Genomic DNA, 18,521 nt, shown 5'->3' with positions numbered 1-18,521 from the left:
TAATGAAACTAATGGGTTATAGAGTTGGTCATACGAATATTTTGTATCTAGGAATGGTATGATAACACATAAAATAGTATTACTTTCGTTTCGCATTTTTTCGTTCATTATATTCCATGCGTCATAGAAAAAACAGCGTAGAACTTCAAAATACATTGAATTCTCTTTTGAATTAGAGCAAATCTTTTTCAAATTAGAGCAAATCACGCAAAAAATGATTGCCTTGGACGCACTCGTCACAACCGCACTCGCTGGATTTATCTTCCCAACGAGATGACAATACGGCAGAGCCAAATTGCGTAATTTCGAGAAAATCGCGTAAAAAACGTAATCGCGTGAATCACTGTAACTGTAAACTGTAAACAATGAGTTAACTATTTCCCACAAACAGAGGTGGGTACCGGCAGGGGGCTGCTAAAAAAGCCCCCTAACAAGATGATAAACATAAAGGGTGTGTCAAATCAAATTGTATCACGGAAAAAACGCTGTAGAAATTTAATTTTTAGGAATTATATCTTCAGTTTTCGCTTATAATCAGATAAGAGTGTATATATCACGTTGGCCATGCTTCACTGTCAATTTTTCGTAAATTTGGAAAAATGTCGTCGAACGAAAAAGAGCGTCATGAATTAATCCTGTGCACTCATTTCGAGAATCCGGAGTTGTCACATCGGGACATCGGTAAGATGCTGGGAATCGTCCAATCCACGGTCAGCAGAGTACTAAAACGATACTTCGAGAACCTAACCATCGACCGAAAGGTGAAGAACGGCAAAAATGGATGCTCCGTCAGTGAAAAAGATCACAAGCGCGTAGTTAAGCAGTTTCGAGAAGTTCGGTCCGGGATGTCGCCAATAAGCTGAATTTGTCAAGTTCATTCGTCCAGCGGACCAAGCAGCGGGAGGGCCTGCGTACATACAAGGTTCAGAAGGCTCTTAACCGCGACGAAAGGCAAAACATGGTGGGGAAGACGCGAGCCCGGAAGCTGTACACCGAAATGCTGACGAAGCCGCATTGCCTGGTAATGGACGACGAAACCTACGTCAAAGCGGACTTTCGTCAGCTGCCGGGCCTGTTGTTCTTCTCCGCAGAGGACAAATTCAGCGTTCCGGAGGAGATACGCAAGCAGAAACTATCCAAGATTGCCAAAAAGTACATGGTGTGGCAAGCGATCTGGTCTTACGGAAAGCGGAGCGCCCCCTTCGTGATGACCGGCAGGTAAACGGGCAGGTTTACCTTAAGGAGTGCCTACAGAAGCGCTTACTACCACTATTGAAGCAGCACGAGGGCCCGACCATCTTCTGGCCGGATATCGCTTCGTGCCACTATTCAAAGGACGTGTTGGAGTGGTACGAAGCCAACGGGGTCACCTTCGTGCCAAAGGAAATAAACCCGCCCAACGCGCCGGAGCTTCGCCCAATAGAGAAATATTGGGCGATTATGAAGCAGGCCCTCCGGAAGAACTCAAAAGTTGTCAAATCGGAGGCGGACTTCAAGAGAAAATGGATTTCTGTTCAAAAAAAACTACAACCTGACGATGTACAGAACCTTATGGACGGGGTAAAGAGGAAGGTGCGAGCATACGGGCTTGGGCTCGAAGTATGAATAAAAAGAAAATGCCAAAAGTTGTTTAATAGTTTTTATTTTACTGTCTAAAATTTTCAAAAGGATCGGTCTATTGGGCGAATTTCTACAGCGTTTTTTCCGTGATGCAATTTGATGTGACACACCCTTTAATTCGACGACAAAACGGGATATTGGATAAACCTGGTACTTTGGACTTGAGAAAGACCATTTGAATACAGCTAGCACTGAAGAAATAAAATTATACGAACGTTTTTTTTATCTTGGTTCGTGTAGATGTAGTGGACAAATATATCGGGGAGAAATTAACGATTGTTTTTTTCCTTTTTTTAAAGATTTTGTGGACTAACACAATTTTTTTGCCAGCAATCCAGCAAATCCATTTAACCTTATCAACCAGCTTTCAAATTTTTTTCCGAGTATATCCCTTAAACCCCTGTAAACGTTTCATATTGGAAAAAACGGTCGTTTTTTTCTAGCTGATCGATCAAGGTTTGGAGTTAATTAGAGGAGCACTTTATCGCAAATTATACCAGAAATACAAAATGAACGATTCACAACTTGGTTCTTAAATTATTCCTAAACTTGAAATTTTAAGCTTTAAAATGATGTACATCTTATCTCCATACGTTGATTTTTCACGAAGTTACAGCATTTCAAAAACTACCTAAAAATATCGGCTGTTCCTCTTATTGTTTTGACAAGTGCATAATGGGAATTGTGGGACTTCCAAGGAACGCTTCCAAATTTTGAAGTTAGTTTGAAGCTGTTTGAAGCAATTCTCCGTCTGGCACGCAAAAGTCCGCTAGATAGGTCCGATCTAACGATAGAGTATTTTTAAAATTATTTTCTTGCTGTCCGACCAATGAAACCGGCGCGAATCAAACGGAAAAATTCAGTGCCAGTCACCATGGACCGACGCAAAGCTCAACGTGGTATATGAATTGGCTTTATAGTCAATTGAAAGTGAATGAACACTCAAACTAGCGTTGGCAGAAAACATTTCATATTTGACAGAAAAGATGCCATTTCCTGTGCATGCGCAAATAATGGGCTATTTTGAAAGCTTAAAAATGGTTTGTATGTATGCGTGCAGACATCTCTTTCAAAAAAAAGTCCATTCGACGTCAAAGGGGATCGAACCTAGGCCGGCTGGAATGCAGTGCTAATTTACACGACTACGCTATCCACATGGCTAATGGTGCTTAGGAAGTTGTTCAGCAAATACGTGATAATATTGCACCTGATTAAAAAATGAGGTTGGGAGGTGTTTTCTAAGAGTAAAAAAGGAGCGCATGAAGGAGAACTATATCTATATCGGTCTGGGCCGTGTATGTAGCAAAGCATGCGGAAAGCGTATTTGTCTTTTGTTTCGCTCGCTTGTATTAATCTTATATTGCTGTACCATGTATATTATACAAATGCTTACCAGTATTTGTGAATCATGACATTTTCTGTTATGTTATGTCTCATTTAATGTCATAAATTTGGATGACAAAATATGAGCTAAAAATCAATTTTGGGTGTACTAATGTTTATTGATATTGATTTTTTGCTGCTGATTTGCTGTTGTTAAGTCGAGACGCTTGAAGATATTATGATTTGTTGTTCCTTTTCTAATATTAGAACGAATAAGTTTCTGGGTTCGATTAATTTTAATTTCCTATTAAAAACCGAAACATAAACTTGATAACAGGGTTTGATTTGAGGGGAGACACCAAAGACAACCACCCCGGGTGTCACCCGGTCACGCTATGCCACTGATATCGATGCAGATTGATGCTGTATTGAACGTGTGAATTTGTAAACCATTTCCCATACTCATGAAATTAACGGCTACATTCGAAATTGAAAGTTTTCAAAAAGGCAGTTATTACAGTTTTTGGATTTCCAGAATATTGCGGATGCATTGAAAATTGTCAAAACATAATCGAGACACTGTAGCTTTTGAAATTTTGCAGCCATGAGTGGAACACTTCACACAAGCGGAGGGTTGTACTAAAAAATGGTATGTTCGATCTTGACACCATTTTCAAGACGAACGAAAAAACGTGCGCGAACGGATCGTATTTAGCACAGGGAACATTATGTTCATGCAAGAAGTACATTCCAACAAATTCAATCTAGGTACTATTCCGTAATCAGTTCAAAAACACCATTGATCGCCGCGAATTGCAACACTCACACACAACATCTAGAAACCATTTTTCACCAGGTTTCTACGTGTTTACAGCTGTGGCAATGAATTGTGTCGAAACCGCTCCAACTATGAGAACGCTAAAACGCACTTCTCAGACAGCCGAAGGTTCCATCCGTAATTATTGCGCCCGAACTGATTGCACAACCGCGCAGCCGATAGAAACTCTACGAAATGAACCTTGCTAGCGCTCTCCAAGGGCAGACCTCCAGCGCGATCCCCTCGCGCGAAGTGACCTTTTAATTAGAGAACGTATCTCATTCCTGCCTGCTCTGGGCCGATCGATCGCAATTATGCCCATAGCCGGGGGTTTGCCGTAATCCGTTCTTTGTGTGCGCACCATAACCAGCAACCAGCTCCATCAATCATGTACACGGGTGCACTCCCTTTTTGTCATCAAAATCGATCTTTGGCGGATATCGAACGATAAAGAACAGCTGCGGCCTACAATGATATTCACACAGCTGCTCACATAAAAAGGGTGTAAATGATCTCGGATTGACCAAATAGGGTTATAATTACATGTACCGCCGCCATTAAGGTTCGGAGTGCAGTAATAAAAAGGTAACTTTCAAAAGTTACCTTCCGTGCTCCACCAATGCGTGCATACGGCGGCCGCTTGCGGGATTCCTAGAAGCGCAATTTAAACTCTGAAATCGCTACCGGGCTTTGTGGCGGACCTTCGGTCTTGAATGCCTTCTCCTTTTCTTTGTGTCGTAATTTAAGCCGGCGATTGTTGGGGAGGTTAATTAAAGTGATTAATTGATTCGATGGAGAGCTTTTTTTTTTGCGCGCGCAAGACGGGGGTTTTTCCACGAGACTCTTGAGCGGCGATTTCATGGGCGTGTTTTGTCGGCGAACGAACAAACAACAAAAATATGAAGATCACAGCCGATCGCCTCATCCGCTCATCGGTGGAAGACAGAAATGTGGGGGATGATCTCATCGGGAAAGGGAAATCCTGTTGCGTGTGTGTGATTCAAGCGTTGACTCAGAATGTGCATTCGTAGTCCTCGCTGGGGAACGATCAGCTGTAATCGATGTGTTTCCAAATATGTTCGTACAACGAAACACAAGAATGCGCAAGAAGTATGTTGCGAAAGTCAGCAAACAAGTCGTTTCACCCACTCACTAGAAATTCCACCAGCCGTGGTGAAGGGCACCGGCCTACTTTGATCACCCACACATACGTACGTACGGCCCACATTTGACGTTATGCAAAACCGTGGAAAAGCTCGACATAACTCTCGCAAGATAACATGCGGCGGCACTCCGATAGTTGCATGAGCAATGCGCTGCCTGTGAAACATCGTCAGCCGCATGCCGGGATAATTAATTAATGCGATTCCCCGCTGCCAACCACAATACACCGGCTGTCAAATTGCGGCAGCGACTTTCGCAATCATTCGTCGCCGGTAATCAAAAAATTACAACATAAAATCTTGAATAAACGCGCCGACCGACGAAACGAAAGCGAGAAATCTCAATCACACAACGCCACCTTGTAGTTTCTCACCCCGTTGTTGTTTTTTTTCCGCCAAGCTTGCTGTGTAATCCATTTGTCAAGTTTTTCTTTCCTTCAACCAGGTCCGACACTGACTTTTTGATGCTTGACCCTTGCAACGGAGTGTACTAATTTATGCGCGCTGATGACCTACTTCGCGCGCGCTCTGCTACTAGTGCTGTACTTACTGAGCTTACGAGTGAGGGGAACCACTCCGGAGCCCCAATTCAGCTAACCGAGTGTGAATGCAGGTCAAATTACGACGTAAAACACTTCAAACCTGTTCTAATTCGTTGCCACGTACTCAACAGCAGGATCTGGAAAGGTGAGCTGTCGAGAGGGATTAAAGGTAGCAAACAGCACGCTTGGTGTGTTTCCAGTGCTTCGATGCAGTTTGATGATTACGCTGCCGCATGCGTCTTGTACGCGTCAAACGAAGATAAACGAAATTAAGGAGATAATCGGTTCAGAAATCATGTCGGCAAGGCGTTTCTTCATAACCACCCGCGCAACGTGGAAGACGCGGATTAAAAATTTGTTTTGCAAATATTTGCTCTTCGCTACCAGCAGAGAGAGGGGAACAAAGCTTGCGTTTAAATACATGCGCGCGCCACAGGAAAACGCAATCGCTTCCACTGTTGTTTTGATGCAACTGCGTTCCGATGACCCAGATGCAGTTTTTCGAAGCGCAACGCGTGGAGGTGAAGATATATATTTTCTTGGATGCTTTTGTTTATCCGAAGTTCCAAAAGAAGATCGCACTGTTTGTGTGATGGCCGGCCGGTTGTTGGCGATCATTCTGTTTTGAATGTAGAACGTAAGCGGGTGCCAAATTGCTGAATCTTTTGTGATTCATGAAAATTTTCATAACCTGTATTTCATGGTAGGAATCACAAAATATCTTCAAGCATCATCACTTGTTCAGCTTATTCATTGCATGCAGACGTATCTTAAATGATGTTCGAATTTCCAGTATAGAGTGTTAATGAATAACCGCGTCTAGTGGCGAAATCTAAAAGCCTGTGATTTTTTACATGTTGTGGTTTCACCAATCAGCCAAATAGTTGAGTTTCTTACAATCTGTTCGTATGTTCAAATGTCAAGAACAAATGGAACATGAAGGAGTTACAGGCAAACCTTTTTTTGTGCGGGGGATAGGGACCGCACAAAAAAGTCGCATAAAAAAATTGTGCAAAACTTCACCAGCAGCTTTAAAAAATCGTGTTCGGTACACATTTTGAAAAAAACTTTTTTTGTGCGGTAGATAGGGACCGCATAAAAAAAGTTTCCAACAAGGAAATAACCCAAATCCACGCCATTCGCCGTTCAATTTCCTTTTGTTTCCCTGCTTTGCGATGGGACACTTTGCCTCTTCGGTTGCGCGTGGCTGTTTTGTGCTTTTAGTTGCATGTCGAAACGGTTTGCTGTTAGAAATGATGTCAGACAAAAACTTAGAAAAACTTAGAGCAATTGATGAGAGGAGGGGAATGATTTCAGAAGTTGATAATTGAGACGCAAATATGCTTTTTTCGCACTGAAATGCATATAAACCATCGAAAAAAACTAAATGGACGATAACTTCGTCAAATATGCTTCTTTTCATACACCGCACAAGAACAGAAAATCGCACAAAAAAAATCGCACAAAAAACAGGTTTTACTGTACTTCCTAAAATGTGTCTATGATAGCAACAGTATCGATCCTTCTTCAGACAGCAAGATAACAAGTTCTCATCCAAAGAGTTGCTGCAATCCCAGATAGGGTGATTGTCCAGTGTGAGGGCTACTGATTCCACTTGAAAGCACTATTTTGGGTGAATTTTCGTGAACAGAAAATTGACCTTTTTTTGGAGCTACCGTTGAACACAAGTATAATGTGTGCAGTGAAAGACGGATTAAAGTGACACTTCTGTGTGCCATTTTTACACACTCACCTTCACAGGAAAAAAACGATGTTTCATTATTCTAGCGATACCAAGATGATATTTTTGATGGCCACAGTTTGTGTGTGGTGCGTAAAAATAGTTTGCAATTAGGCAACCTCTCACCGGTAAAGCTTCTGCTTTTTGGAGCTCTACACCATATAAAAATGGTATGAAGTCACTATACAATTGTTGATTTCATGAGCATTTTGATTTAAAATATCATAAAATAATTACGATATCATATTTTGTTTACTAATCCTAATATACTTCGCATTCTATTTTTCCCTTGTATACACACACTGGTGATTACCAGTACAATATTATTTTCGTATCGCACGGTTGCCAAAATGAGTGGAATGTAACGAGGTTTGCCTATACCTTCAGGTGCATCAGGCCCAGCTGCCACTGGTTCAAATCAAGCCCATATTTCTGTACACTAGCGTTGTTCTGAAACCAAATCCGGAAAATTCGTTTGATTCGATTGTAGATATCGAAACGTGTTTCTTGTCGAAAATCTAGATCAGAAATATTAATTTGAGAGCAATTTGACGAAAGTATTTCCGATTGTACCAGTGATTCGTTGGTGATTGAAAAATCTATGTCGTCGAATTCTTGTTTAAATTATTTACGAATTTTTGCTAAAACGTATGTATACACTGAAAACAACGACGCGGCTTGTTTAGGACTGATTCTGCTGCTCTGATCAGCGCTCTCGATCGCACATTTCTCCAGAATATGATCATTAGGATCAAAAATCGAATGCTGATGGATAACAAAAACATCCCTGCAGCAAACAACAATGGTATCGCAGTCATAGCGGTTGCACATCCTTTTATTGAGCGAACGACTGTGGGTTCAATCTCAGGACTCTCCATTGATTGATTTTCTAATAGGCATTTTTCGAGGCTAGAGGGGGATTCAATTTGTTGTTCGAAGAATGGAGAAAATCAATCAATCAGTGTTCCCCAAAAACTGATGTGCTGACCGGTTGTGTAGTGTTGGAGTCCATCAGAATCTTTCCCCAAACGACGGCTAGTCACTTTTAGCCTAAGGAGGAGCATGGTAGTTCTTAGAAATATGACAGCTTACCTCCTTTAAGGTGACACAAAGGTAATAATGCTAGCTTCTTTACACAAACTCTCACGTTGATAGGTTTAGTAGCTTTCAAACCTATATAGCACATAGAGACATACATTTAGACAGACAAACATTAATTTTCATATACACTGGAGTCGCTTTTTACGCGGGGGATACGTTCCGCGTAAACAAAAACCGCGTAAATTCCAAAATCCGCGTAAAATAAACCGGGTAAATTTCAAAATCCGTGTAAAAATATAACAAACAGTGAATTATTAGTTTAAAATGCAACCCATATTCTAACAATTGATTGTTTGCATGCTACAATCATGATATCTGTATTTCCTTTCATTTCTTAGCTACTAATCAGTGATACAATACAAACTTATTTCGTGAAAAGTCACATCAATTACCAATTACGCGCTTGATACGTGCTGCTTAAAAAAAACCCCGTATATTTCGAAATCCACGTAAAAGAAAACTGCGTAAATTACGAAATCCACATAAAAATAAACCGCGAAAATTCCTAAAACCGCGTAAAATAAAACCGCGTATAAAAAACCGCGTGAAAAGCGACTTCAGTGACATAGATTTCACGATAGAAGCTTTAGTGTTTTTCGACGGAAAAGAACGGAGCATGGGAGAAAAAAACAATTGTAACTGCTGCGACTGAGCATATTTCTCCGTTGAGTTGTACGAACCGATGAGTCACAACTCGTATAACAATTGACCAACGGACGCACAAGCTAGGCTCACATACCGCGGTGAAGTCAAAACTTCGATGAAACTAATTCACAGAAACGGTAGATGATGTCGCACTTCGGTACTAAGTTTAAATTGACTTTTCGCATTGAGAAATTTGTTAATATAACTAATATATACTATATATAAATAAAATATAAAATATATACTAATATAACTAATATAACAAAAGCAAACCAGGGAAATTTGAAATGCAACAAAAGTGCTAACGTCCATTACGAAGATCCGTCGTTCAGACTTAGGAACAATTTTTATCGTAGGATAACGCCTGTCAGTAATGGTACAAAAACAGAATAATTTTTATATACCATTGTGAATGAGGTGCACATAAACCGATAGCTCAAAATGCAGTGAACAAACGCTGCAACGAGTGAATGGACATTATTGAAAAATGGAATATTGCAATATTAGCTCCGTCCGTTTTCAATTTATGGGGCTTAAGCCATTCGTGATTTCAAATACACAGTCGCACTCCAGCTAGCGAGCAGACAACAGTATTTCCCAATGCTGATATCACACCCAGCGGCTTTGTTAGAAACAAAGCGGAAGAGCAAAATCACTCCGGAGTGTTCCTCTATTGTGTTCGTCATGAATACTCAGTGCAATGCGTACAATGACATAAGGAAAGAAATTGCGACTTATGACCAGCTCGTGTATTGTTCCCGCGAGGGCAAGAGCAAATGATCACAATCAACCATCTGTGGCATCCTGATTAGAATGTTTACACAATACCACTTAAGTTATATGGAGTATGGAGTATGCGAGATGAATACAAATAGAATGCTAAAAGTTAGTGAGGGTTTTTGTTTTGAAAATGGTTCTTCGAGTCAGCTGAGTAATAAGATGCAGGATATCACAGCATCTACAACTGCTTCTACAAAACCGCGCGAATCATTGGCCCTTTTCAGGGTCACCAAAACATTTTACTAAAGAGATATTTATAAAATTTTGATGCGTTCTAAATTAATATCTGTGGAGAACAAGTGAATGCAATAATTTCGTAGATCTACGTGAACAATGCGGTCCTCTTTTGGACATAATCCCTTATACTTTTTATATGATTTAGACAAACTTGACACACACACACATGAGTACAACACAAAACGATCGAGATACATGATAAATTGGAATGACTCTTCAACTAGTTGTACCATTAGTTTCATCGTACTTTTCTCATAAAAATTATTCTTTTCAAAAGAGTTCTCCTGATTCATAGGTGACATGAGCGAAAAAACATATGTACATAATGAAAATTGAAAATTGAAACATTTGTACATAAATAGTGTAAGAATCGAACAACATAGTCAATAAGGATTTAGTTTAAAGCCATCGGAAATGAAATCTATCCAATGTTAACATTAATCAAGTACCAGGGTTACCACATTTACAGAATAATCTGTAATTCTACAGATTTTTCAGACTTTTTTAGAACAAGAATTTGTAGATACAGATTACAGATTTTTTGAAGTTTATACATAATTTGCAGATTTTTCAAAATAATGTTCCAATACTATTCGCGACTTGATGTCAATAATTCTTTCCCCTGCCTCACCCGTTTCATGAAATAAATGAAAGTCATATTTTCTTGATCCTGATTTCTCTAATCCATCTGAGCGTAACAATAAATAAATAAATAAATAAATGAAATAAATCAAATACAAAAACACAGTGAATGTGAAAATGAAATGTGCACTCATACTGTCCTTGAATTCCACTTTGCTTCGAAAGTTCTTGTTGTAAGGATTGATAATATCTTAAGAAACCATCGATACGTTTACGATTGATACTTCGCATTGCGAACCATCCGCTCGCGGATAATCGATAGATACTGTAATCAAAGAAACGAAATTGTTTTTAAAACCTTATGAGTCTCCATTTATCGGACCCTTCATTATTTCATACTCCAATATATCGGACTTTCATTATGGAGACGCATGGTTTTTTTGAATGAAACAAAAAAAAAATCTCAAAAATGGAAAAAAATAAGTTTGTGTTGAAATATGAAATATGTATTTTCGTGTAAAAAATGCTAAACTCCCCGAAAAAATTAGAAAAAAAACTGATGTTCCTGTGGGTTGGACGGCTCAAAACTACAAACAACCAACATATTTAATGCTTTTGCCTGAAACCTTTGAAGCGCAGTATAATATTTTTTTCTGAAAATTTTACCAAAATACCTCTTATTTGTTCTTAGGAAATCGTCGATCGAGCGGATAAAAAAAAAGAATTTTCAAGAATGAGCGTATTGGTAAAAAAGTCGATTTTTCTGACCACCATACACTGGACTTGACGCGTTTACGCGACTTTGTTTTACGTGATTTTTTTAGCCATTTTTTTTTGAAACTACGCGATTTTCTTGAAATTACTCGATCTGACACTTCCTTTAGTCGCCTTGTTGGGAAGAGAAATCCTGCGAGCACGTGTGCGAGTCTGATTGTGACGAGTGCGTGCTGATGAAGCTGCAATCTTTTTTTGCGCCATTTTCTTGAAATTACATAAAGTTTCAACTCGATTTGCTCGAAATTTTACCATTTTTTGGGGCAAAAATTAATCGCGTAAAAAATGAATTAATTGTAGTTCTTAATTCCAAATTTTTCGGAAAGATATAAATATAAAAGACTTGAGTAATGAAATCCAAACAAACACCGTTGAACGACAATTCTCATACTTCCAGTACGACAATTAGCGCGCGAAAATAGTTACAATCATTATCCATCAAATGAGCAACACGGCGGCGATTTGCGAATGGCATACGAAACAGAGGCAAACTGCAACACGCACATCAATATATCCATTGCATAGTTTCAACTGGAACGAAAATATAAAACCAAAGTTGGCCTGAATGCAGATGCATTTTGTTTTTTTTCCAATTGAAATTAACACAGTAAAAATTTGCGAGAGCGATAAATATGGCTCTAATGATGCAAATTGAACGTAAATGATGTTGAGTTACCATGTTTGGATGTAACTCCGCCCACCATTTCGTCAGTGCATACGCTTTAGCGGAACCACGATGACAAAGATACAGTGGCGACACTTTGGGCCTGATCACGAACGTCATTTCACGGTGAAAACGAAATGAATTGTATGCAATTTGTATGCATTTCATTCCGTTTTCACCGTGAAGTGACGTTCGTAATCAGGCCCTTGTTTGTGAGACGAATAACTCTCAATCAGAGAGTTATTTTTGTCAATTGTCAAAAAAATGAATGAACTCAAATGCTTGAAACACGAAGTACTTATCCTCACTCAACTGTTTTCCTATCTTTATATTATAAAATAATTTTTTTTTAATTTTCAGACACAATTTTCGTTCAAGATTTCTTGAAAAGAAACGCGTCACTGTGTTATAAAGAATTCCTTTTTTTGGCGAAAGAATTAATTTTCATTCATAATTCTTATTCAAAATTTTGTTTGTTTCACCTAAAAAAACATTAATATATTTTCGCTTCACATATCGGAACACAAAGCTTAACGCCGAACCATCGCCTCGGATAGCTGCCGTTGATTTACACGTTGATGCGAAGGCGGAATGCGCACGCGTGCGCTCTTCGTCACCTATCGGAAACCACCCGTGAGCAGCCTTAGCTAGAAGAAGGGTAGAAACGACGCACCGAGGTCATACGCGATTGCATTGAGCAAGTTCACACGAGTGTGCAAGTGATTGTGAATCATCGTGTTGGTTTTCTTCCGTACGATATGTGGGAATGTTGTTTATTTCACTGTAACTCCAGCAAATGGCGGTGACTGTTGAATAGTAATTGAACACAATAACGGAGTAATGATACATTGCCGAGAAAAATTAATCATTTAATTGAGAGGTATAGCTATAGCGTTGCCAAAAGTATGAAATCCGGATTTGAACAAACAGATGGCGCACCAATGCAGTGCGTGGAATAAAATTCTGACACTTATTAATTCGGAACAAGTGTCAAACTCGATAAAAGAAAAAGAACAGCTTCCCTTTTTTTTCATTTCAAGAAAATTGCTTCTTTTTCATACAGAATACTTCCAGAAGATCATGGAGAATATGTTCCATCATAAGAAATTGGTATTTCAAAAGTATTCGAAGGCTTTGCGCGTTTCATAAGCTTTTGAAATTACAAAAACAACTGCAAATTAAAACACAAATAAAGGAAAACACAACACAACAAGATATGTATGCCGGATTGTATCATCCTTCATTTCATCGCGAACACTTTGATGCTCCTGTTGGTGTTGGAGTCATTCTTTCAACATAATTTGTGCCGCTGCTCCATACCCTATCACATCAGGGTGAACTTTTGCCGTGCCTCTTTCCTGTCCGGGATTTTTTTTTCCAGGAACGCATCCATACGCCATGTACTGATTCAGAGTGCACACAGCAGCGACAGAAACAGATTAGGTGGAGTGCGCTCGTTCGACGAAGAGGTCTCAAGTGGGGCTCATCGCTTGCTCTGAAGCGCAGAAACCGGCGCGCGTACTTGTCTCTATTAGAAGAGCCCACCTTCCTTCCGAAGGTGTCATAATGAGAGAACAATCATGTAATAAATACGATTTCAAAAGAAGAACTGGCATATAATAAATACAAACTTAGAATGACGGGGAGAACGGTGAGTGCTGGGGTGGCACTTCCAATACAACCGAACATAAAGAAGAGACAGAAGAATAAGCATTTCCAAAATAATACGAGACGTAAACAAGTTCATGTTTTATCATTGGGAGACACTTACATTGCTAGAAACGGGCAAGTCATCACCGCTAGTGGACTCTTTGTATACCTGAAATGAGGAGATAATGTGACAGTGATTATTTCGGAACCAATTGTGGAGAAGGCTGCACAAATTGATTCTTGATTCGGAATGATTTGAATCAGGATTTGAAATTTTGAATACGGACATGGTTGAAATATTTCACCAAGCGAATGAAATATTCCACCCATTCCACCCGCAGCTCTCGGATTGCTGCTGACGTTTGTCCAATCTGTGTTGATGTTTAACAGAATTTTGAGGAAATAAAAATTGATCCAATTGTGATTTGTTAAACAAAAAATAAAAATGTTGTGTGAGAATATTTGATAAATGTGATTTCAATTTTGCTAGTGGTAAATCTGGAATACATAAGCTTCAATAATACATGTGACATGATTTACATCTCAAATTTTAATAGAAATTTCGGACGATTCCTGGATTCTTTTGGCCATCCGTAGCGAGGTGCATCTGCGGTGCTTGTACGGCCCACTTTAAATTCAGTAAACCACCGATAAACTGTTGTTCTCGAAGTAGCAGAAGTGGAATAACATTTCGTTAACCACTGCATTGATTGTTCAGAAGTTTTTCCCATCAAAAAACAATGTTTGATCAAAATACGATATTCCTCTTGCTCAGGTAGTAACACTTAAACAACTGTAGATTGTGAACAAATAAACGAAATGTCGTGAAACTTCACACAGAAGCTAGTGACAGATGAACCTTTCTAAATGAATCTAGTTAATTCTCTACTAGCGCGATCCGTTGAAAAATCTCGGAGCTTTTCAATCCATGTGGTTCTTTATAACGAAAAAGAAAATCGGTGGCTAACCCATCAATAAGCCATCAGTGAACAATTTTTTGCAGTCGAAATATATGGATTTGTTTGTTTTTTTTATGATTCAAAATCTTTGCAATCTCCAATCACGTATCATTTGCCACTATCCACACACTCTCTCCTCATAAAGTGTCCACTTGCCCAAGTGCCCATTTTAATGCTTCGAAATTATTGTATTATTGTAAGAAATTTAATTCGTATTTCCAAAAGTTTCGGTTCTATCCTGACAGGATGTCGGTTTTACCTGCACTTCCAGTCATTTTACCTAAAAACACCAATTCTACCAAAGTATTCCACCAAAATTTGATTTTTACTCACAAAATGATAAACTAATTCTGTAGAATGGGTTATGGAGAGTTTAAGAGAGGTTCTGCTACGATTTTAAGTTACAGAAACATGGCAGGTTTTGAAAATATGTGAAAATCCTTAGGGTGCTGGTTTCACCCTGGTTTCCAATGCGTGGTTACATTACGTTAAATATTTCAGTCGAATTTTTTCCATGTTCGATGTTTGACATTGTTTCGCACTGCTTATGACGTGATGTGACGAGCAAAATAGTGTTTGTGTCATAGTCAAACAAAACTTTTTCAGTCAAATATTTGTGTCCTTAATGCATGAGGAGGCAAAGTTGAAATTCGCCGAGAAATACCTATTCTGGGTTGGAGAGATGTCCAGAGTGGATTTTGGCTATACAAAAATTCGATCTCTACGGTTCTGACGGTTTTGGTGACTGTTGTCAAGATGAACGGAAGAAAAAACAGATCTCTGATGCAGAATCCAGATTCTGATTCCAGATTAAGAATGCAAATTTTGATTCCAGGTACAGATTCCAGATTCAGAGTCCGAATTAGGATTTCAGAATTCAGATATTAAATTCGGATTCTAGATACCATTTTCAGATCCCAGACTCTGAACCCAGATTAAGATTCCAGGGCCAAATTCAAGATTCATAAACCAAATTCAGGTTCCAGATTCAGAATCTAAATTATGATTTCAGATTTCAGATTCAGATTACAGATACAGATTACAGATTACAGATACATATCGAGATTTAAGTTTAAGTTTAAGATCTGTGCGACTAGGTCGAAGATTAATAACAATAAATAATAAGAAATAATAAGATTCAGATTAAGTATAAAATTGCGATTCCAGATTCAAAATTCAGATTCTAGATTCCATGTTCAGATCTCAGATGCAAAATCCAGATTCAGAATCTAGATTTAGATTCCAGATTCAAAGTCCAGATTCGGAGTCCGAAAAAAGATTACACATTCAGATTCCTTATTTAGATCCCAGATGCAGAACCATGATTCAGATTCCATATTCAGATTCAATATTCTTAATCTAGCTTCAGATTCCCGATTCACAATCCAAATTAAGATTTCAGATTCTAGATTTAGATTCCAGATTCAGTTTCTAAATGTTGATTCCGGATTCCAAATTCAGATTCTAGATTCCATATTCTGATCCCAGATGCAGAATCCAGATTCAGATTCCAGATTCAGAGTCCAAATTAAGATTTCAGATTCAAATTCCAAACTCAGATTATAGATTCCATATTCAAATCCCAGAGACAGAACCCAGATTCAGGTTCCAGATTCAAATTCAAGATTCATAATCCAGAATCAGATTCCAGATTCGAAATAAAAGTTTCAATATTTCAGATTCAAAATTCAAATTCTACATTCCACATTCAGATCTCAGATGCAAAATCCAGATCCAGAATCTAGATTCAGATTCCAGATTCAAACTACAGATTCAGATCCCAAATAAAGATTTCATATTCAGATCTGGGATCTTAATTCAGATACAGGTCGAACTCGATTATATACAAACTCGATTATATGTGATTCGATTATATACACTTTTGGACTCGTTTGAAAAAAAAACATTTTTTTATATTTCTAATATTACTTATTCCAAGAAAAAATGTAATCTTTCAACGTTAAGGTGAAATTTAAGTGGCTATTACATGTACAGTGGGGTAAAAAACTTGATTTTTGAAGATTTTGCTTGAATTTTCACCAGGAATTGTTTATATCGATATTGCAGCCTAATAAAAAAATATAGAAGTTGGGTGTCAAAGAACAAATTGTAAAGCGGTTGAAGAGCTTTAATTAAATTGATAGCAACCACCAAGTAAAATATAAATAAAATTAATAATAACACATTAAATATTATTAACTTTTAAGTTTTTCACTTCCAAAATGTTATTTGAATGCACTGATTTAGATGTTCCACTACTATATCCTGTACTAAATTTTCTCATCTCTCAAATGAAAGCAAACCAATCGTCTTCCGTAGCGTACTTTTCAATGTAGAGCCAGTTTAAGACAACAGAGTCCGAAACAAAAAAAAAAGTTCTACAGCTCTGTCATTGTTAAAATTCGAACATATGCGTAGAATGATTTTTTTCATCAAATATGATCGTCTAACACTTCCTGAGAGAATCTGGATAAATTTATTTTTTTCATATGAGAAATGTGTTTTCTGACTTTAAGGGAATGAATCAAAAATCAAATTCTCTTTTTATATTCAAAAAACAAATAATACATGCATAAACACATTTTTTTTGACTCGATTATGTACAAGATTCGATTATATACAGTGAGTCCGCGCTGTATTAAGATCCCAGATACAGATTCAAGATTCATAATCTAGCTTCAGATTCCCGATTCAGAATCCAAATCAATATTTCAGATCCTAGATTCAGATAACAGATGATTGCAGATTACAGATTCTGATTCCAGATTGAGATTAAAATTTCAGATTCCAGATTCAGTTTATAAATTTAGATTACGGATTCCAAATTCAAATTCTGGATTCCATGTTTTGATACTAGATGCAGAATCCAGATTCAGATTCCAGATTCAGAGTACAAATTAAAATTTTCCACCGTGTGTGAAATATTCCAAGCAGAAATTATAAAAATCTGTTTGTTTTTTTTTTCATTAAAGTTTGTATATGTGCAAAAGAGTAGTAGAACCTTTTGGGGGAACATCTTGAAATTACATGAAGACATAAGTGGTCAGTCCGAGACTACCACGTTAGCGGAAGACTACGAGTAGCCGAACTATCCTACCATGGGAGACATGAAGATTTTCAGTAAGTGAATGATAAGTTTGAAAAGGTATAAATTAAACAGCATGGTTGCCCGAAATTGTAATGCCTCAAGTTTAACTGCAGATTGACTCGAATGATAGCAAAATTGAAACTTGTTGCCAGAAACAACGATTTATTTTTCAACTAATGCAGCTCAATACTTTGGTTACTATAGAGTAACAAAACCATTTTTTTAAAATTATGTTTCTATTTTTAGTAGGCGATATCAAGTTCTGTGCTCCATACGGTCGTCCCAAGCGCTTACTTGTTCTGCGCGGCGGATCGGGATGACCGTGTTTTTTAAAAATAGAAGTAAAAATATTTGCGGATCGGGATGACCACGCAGAACAAGTAAGGGCTCGGGACGACCGTATGGAGCACAGAACTTGACTCGATATTTTGTTAGTAAAACGGCATCAATTAGCTCATACATCTCAAAGGTGGTTCAAATGTTTTCTGTGAAGGAAAATACACTGGAAAAAAATCCAAATGCATTTGTTCTTTTCGTCGTATTTTTTCATTCAATTCTTTTTTTTTTTAGAAGAGAGAAAATGTGCGGCATGCCCACTTCTGGCAACACTGGCATCGTCAGTTCAACGATCAATCGTCATCGTTCGGATTCGGGCCTCCGATTATCCCGCGGACACTTAGGGACACACGGAACCTAGGTTCAGATTCTAGATTCAGAATCCAAATGAAATGTCAGATTCTAGATTCAGAATTCTGATTTAAATTCCAGATTATAATTACAGATATAGATTACAGATTCAGATTTAAGATTGAGACTTGAAATTCACATTCCAAAC

General features: G+C 38.2%; 1 protein-coding gene across 2 annotated transcripts in view; it reads right to left on the bottom strand.

Annotated features, from left to right (window-relative positions):
- LOC129779232 (zinc finger protein 704-like) overlaps window positions 1-18,521 on the bottom strand; it is a 156,802-nt gene that overhangs the window by 79,622 nt on the left and 58,659 nt on the right. Inside the window, exon 2 of one of the 2 annotated variants that reach the window (XM_055786591.1) lies at window positions 13,761-13,808. The exons of the other annotated variant lie outside the window; for it this stretch is intronic. Coding sequence (XP_055642566.1) covers window positions 13,761-13,808 — 48 coding nt within the window. The remainder of the gene's footprint in view (window positions 1-13,760; window positions 13,809-18,521) is intronic. 2 annotated transcript variants of the gene reach the window in all.

Source organism: Toxorhynchites rutilus, chromosome 3 (genome assembly GCF_029784135.1).
Source record: "Toxorhynchites rutilus septentrionalis strain SRP chromosome 3, ASM2978413v1, whole genome shotgun sequence".
NCBI lineage: Eukaryota > Metazoa > Arthropoda > Insecta > Diptera > Culicidae > Toxorhynchites > Toxorhynchites rutilus.
This window is presented reverse-complemented; position numbering and strand designations above follow the sequence as displayed.